The sequence below is a fragment of the Austrofundulus limnaeus genome, unplaced genomic scaffold (assembly GCF_001266775.1).
Source record: "Austrofundulus limnaeus strain Quisiro unplaced genomic scaffold, Austrofundulus_limnaeus-1.0 Scaffold237, whole genome shotgun sequence".
NCBI lineage: Eukaryota > Metazoa > Chordata > Actinopteri > Cyprinodontiformes > Rivulidae > Austrofundulus > Austrofundulus limnaeus.
Window position 1 is genome coordinate 134,015 of NW_013952639.1, and position 4,285 is coordinate 138,299.

At 38.2% G+C, this 4,285-nt stretch overlaps 1 protein-coding gene across 1 annotated transcript in view; it reads right to left on the minus strand.

Annotated features, from left to right (window-relative positions):
- The window catches only part of trappc10 (trafficking protein particle complex subunit 10), a gene marked incomplete at its 3' end in the record, with an annotated part of 65,732 nt that overhangs the window by 30,654 nt on the left and 30,793 nt on the right, over window positions 1-4,285 (minus strand). The window contains 4 exon segments of the mRNA XM_014019973.1: window positions 751-897; window positions 3,033-3,280; window positions 3,379-3,490; window positions 3,695-3,890. Of these exon segments, the coding sequence (XP_013875427.1) occupies window positions 751-897; window positions 3,033-3,280; window positions 3,379-3,490; window positions 3,695-3,890 (703 nt within the window).

Here is a 4,285-nt window from a genome sequence, read left to right on the forward strand (position 1 = left end):
CATTTAAATTGATGTCTGGAAATATTTTGAGTACCCAAGTAATTTTGAGGTTTTGAAATTTTGCCAAGTACTTTTTTTTGTGATATTTACTTTTATTTCGTCACATTCAAAACATAAAAATCATACTTTTACTTCTTTACTCAAAAATTTCACAAGTTGCACGTTAAATATGATCGGACTCATGAAAAGAGTTGTTTATGCTCTCTAAAAAATGTAGTGTTGAATTAACTTAAAGTGATGTCAACTGGTTGCACTAACAGAGTTGAGTAAATTTAAATCAATTTACTCAACTTGGCTTCGTGGAACCAGTTCATGTCTTAAAGTGTATGTAAAAGTATTTTTACTTTCCCGATTGCTGTGAGCAGTTTTATACTGGTTTTTCTTACCAGTTTCAGGCCTCTCATCCCCGAGTCCTGCCAGCAGATCCACAGTCCTGTTCAGGTCCTCAGATGTTGGGACCTTCTCTGACACCAGGCCACAGAGGTCCCCTAAAGACTTCAGCTGAATTAAACAGAGAAGAAAGAAAGAAATTAACTGAGAAAAGCTGATCCAGAAAGAAATGTTGTACAATTTATTTATTTACTGTTCTGATTATTACAATTATCTCTGGACTTTTCATTTAGACCCTACAAAGTCCTTCTGATTTAAAAAATGATACTAAACAGAATATATTTGTATAAATCATAATAATATTATTATTATAGGAGGAAAATCCACAAATAATCAAAGCCACGAAGCATCTTCATGTACCTTGTCTGTAGCATAGGCCCAGAGTCCGACAGTATGGGAGCAGTTAGCAGCTAGCTGAGCCTGATCGCAGCAGCCCTCGATCCTGTGCAGAACCTCCAAGCAGCTGAGAAAAACCCAACAGTCCAGAGCCCCGTCCACAACAGACACCTCCACGAGARAGAACCAACATTTGAAGATGAGTACACAATATGTTGCATAGACAAGGTGCCTACAGCTTAAGGCAAGTTAAATAAAAAACTTAAGACTTTTTAATACCACTTGAAATGAAATGTAAGACTAACTTCACAATAAACACAAATGTAAAAAACAGCAACAATTTTAGCCAAATGTTTATTTTAACCCAAAACAACTACCGTATTTATTCATGTATAATACGATCTCATGTATAAAATGACCCCCCCTATTTTTAGTTTAAAAAGCATTTAAAAATTTAATTCTCATACTACCTCTAATTTCATATGGACTTCAGGATTTTTCAGCCTTTGCAGTCTTTATAAATCAGTAATTATCATTTGACTGTTGTATCAGTTTTTAATTTTATTTTAACAACATATGTACTAAAAGGTACACAACAACAAATGTATAACTACAACAAAAGCTGCTCATTTGTTAACTGGTGTGATATAACAAACAGACAGAGCTATGTGGCTCCAACAAGTGTGGCTGAAGCTGAATCAAAGCCTTCAAAATCAGGCTCACCATCATCAGTATCATTAGAAGTTTCTGGTATTCCTCCTCTGTAATAAAGGCATCAGAATCCCACTCAACAACAATCTCATGCTCTGTGTCTCGCAAGCGCCCCCTCTGGTGGGGAAACTTTTTTCAGGTAGACCAACTTTTACAGAACACCGGTAGATGGCAGCCATTACAGACGAACATGTGTTTGTTGTTGTTCGAGGAGCGGCCAGGTTGCACATTAATGTCATTAGTTTGTTTTCATTACTAAGGTGCAGGACTGCCTTTTTTTCCTTTATTTTTCACATCATGTCTCCTGCCTGGATCTGTTATTATCTCGCTCTGAAGCACGGAGGAGTGTCAGAGGTAAGCTTGCTTCAACTGCTTTTTTATGACGTAGTTTCATTTCCGGATTCAAGCATTTTGTGAATGAAGCCGAAATTTCAGTTAAAATACATAAGTAAAAATATTTATCCGAGTATAGTACTACCCCCCAACTTTATGAATGATATTATGGATTTAATTTTACTTATTATACTTGAATAAATACGATAATTGCGAGAGGCATTTGGTAAATTATTTAAAAATATAAACATTACTACGGTATTTATTCATGTATAATACGATCTCATGTATAATACGACCCGCCCCCCTCTTTTTTTGAGCTTAAAAAGCATAAAAAATTTAATCCTCAAACTACCTCCAATTTCATACAGACTTCAATATTTTTCAGCCTTTACAGTCTATATACATATCAGTAAAATGATCATTGGACTGTTCATTTTATTTTAACAATATATGTACTAAAAGGTATTTTGACAACAAATATATACTGTATCAGCTGTAGCAGCATCATATGAATTCTGGTATTTTACACATAGTCCACCAGGAGGCGCCAACACAAAAGTCAGAGACTTCACATGACATTTGGGCCATCTTGTGGGGGAAAGCAGATTACTTCCTACTCGCGAGCGCCCCCTCTGGTGGGGAAACGTTTTTTTCAGGGAAACAAACTTTTTCAGAACACCGGTAGACGGCAGCCATTACAGACAAACATGTGTTTGTTGTTGTTCAAGGAGCGGCTCAGTCACATGCTAATGTCATTAGTTTGTTATCATTACTAAGGTGCAGGAATACTTTTCCCCCCTTTTTTCACATCATGTCTCCTGCCTGGATCTGTTATTATCTCACTCTGAAGCACAGAGGAGTGTCAGAGGTAAGCTTGCTTCAACTGCTTTTTACGACGTGGTCTCATTTCTGGACTCAGGCATTTTGTGAATGAAGCCGATATTTCAGTTAAAATACATAAGTAAAAATATTTACCAGAGTATAGTACTACCCCCCAACTTTATGGATGATTTTATGGATTCAATTTTATGTATTATACTTGAATAAATACGGTAATTATTTTAATATTTGAGAAGAATTACAATCATCCTACTTACAATGTTAACACTTTAAAGACCTCCCACAGATTGATTTAAGACATTTAAAGRCTAATTAAGTCTTTAATTCTGGATTGATGAATTYATTGCCTTTTAAGACATTTTAAGGCTCCGCGGGAGCCCTGATAAAATAAAAAACAGGAACTGTAGGTGTGGGTTTACCTCCAGCAGACGTAGCTCCTGGACACAGTTGTGGAGCAGCTCTAAGGCTCTCTGAGTGACCTCCCACGGTCTCTGCAGGAAGATGAGTAAAGTGCACTGGCGAGAAAACAGGTAGCTCCTCAGGTCCAACAGATTGGCCTCTCCACGCTGGATACTGTCTCTCTTTTCCATATCGATGGGCCGCCGGAGAAGCAACCCGTTCCAGTTACGCACTGGAGCGCAGAACGAGCCGAGCCAGTTAGCGGTATCTGTGGGTGGAAATGAACTGGTCAGAACTCGAAAATACAACAAACATCTGGTTATGATGAAACAATATTTTTTAACAGGGAGAAAACAGTGAGCATACCTCCAGCTCCGAAGTTCAGGACGTACTGAGTAAAAAGAGCATCTAGTTCATCGTACTGGACCAAAGCATCTTCAAACTGCTGCAACATCTCAAAGACAAAGGCCAGCTCCTCCTGCACAGTCACACAAACATTCAAAACTGAAGTGCAATCATAACTGCAAACAATTTCACTAATTATCCTGAAAGAAACCTACACAATGGAAACATGTAGTAAAACAAAAAAGGTTTTTCTCTTCAGCCTCTCCTCTACTCGAGGCTACAAACAGGAAGATCTTAAAATATGCATTTGAAAAAATCCACTGTCAATTCTGGGTACCTGGACCATGAAATAATCACAGAAGCTCCAGCCGGGCTGGGTCCGTTTCTCTCGGAGCGTTCGCATGTCGTCTTCAAACCGGCCCAGGTTCTTGGTGAAGGACATGAGGAGGAGGGTCCGCAGCTTCAGAAGCAGAGAGTTCCAGGACTCCAGGGACCGAGACGAGTCCTTCAGGGGATCTGACAGAACCACGCATCTGAGTAAAAAACAAAACAGAAGGATTGTAAAGGRTTTAAACAACTAGATGTAGTGCTTCAATATACAGCCTGTGGGAAAAACTGAAGAAAAATACACTCAAACTGTTTGGGAAGCCAAGAAAGCAGTAAACACTCACACAGCCACACAACACTTGATTCTAATTTCTATTATTTAAAAAAGGAGCAAAACATCTGAATAAACTTCAACCACGTTTATCACATAAAATCTCTCTCTTTAAACCAGGGTTCGACAAGATTTTTTTTTTTTACCTGCCCTGTCAGGCAGGTGACAACAAATGTTACCTGCCCGACATGAAAAGATACCTGCCCAAAACAAAAATGTTCAAATTTGGATAAAATAGGTAAAACGTGTACTGTACTTTGTACTACAAAA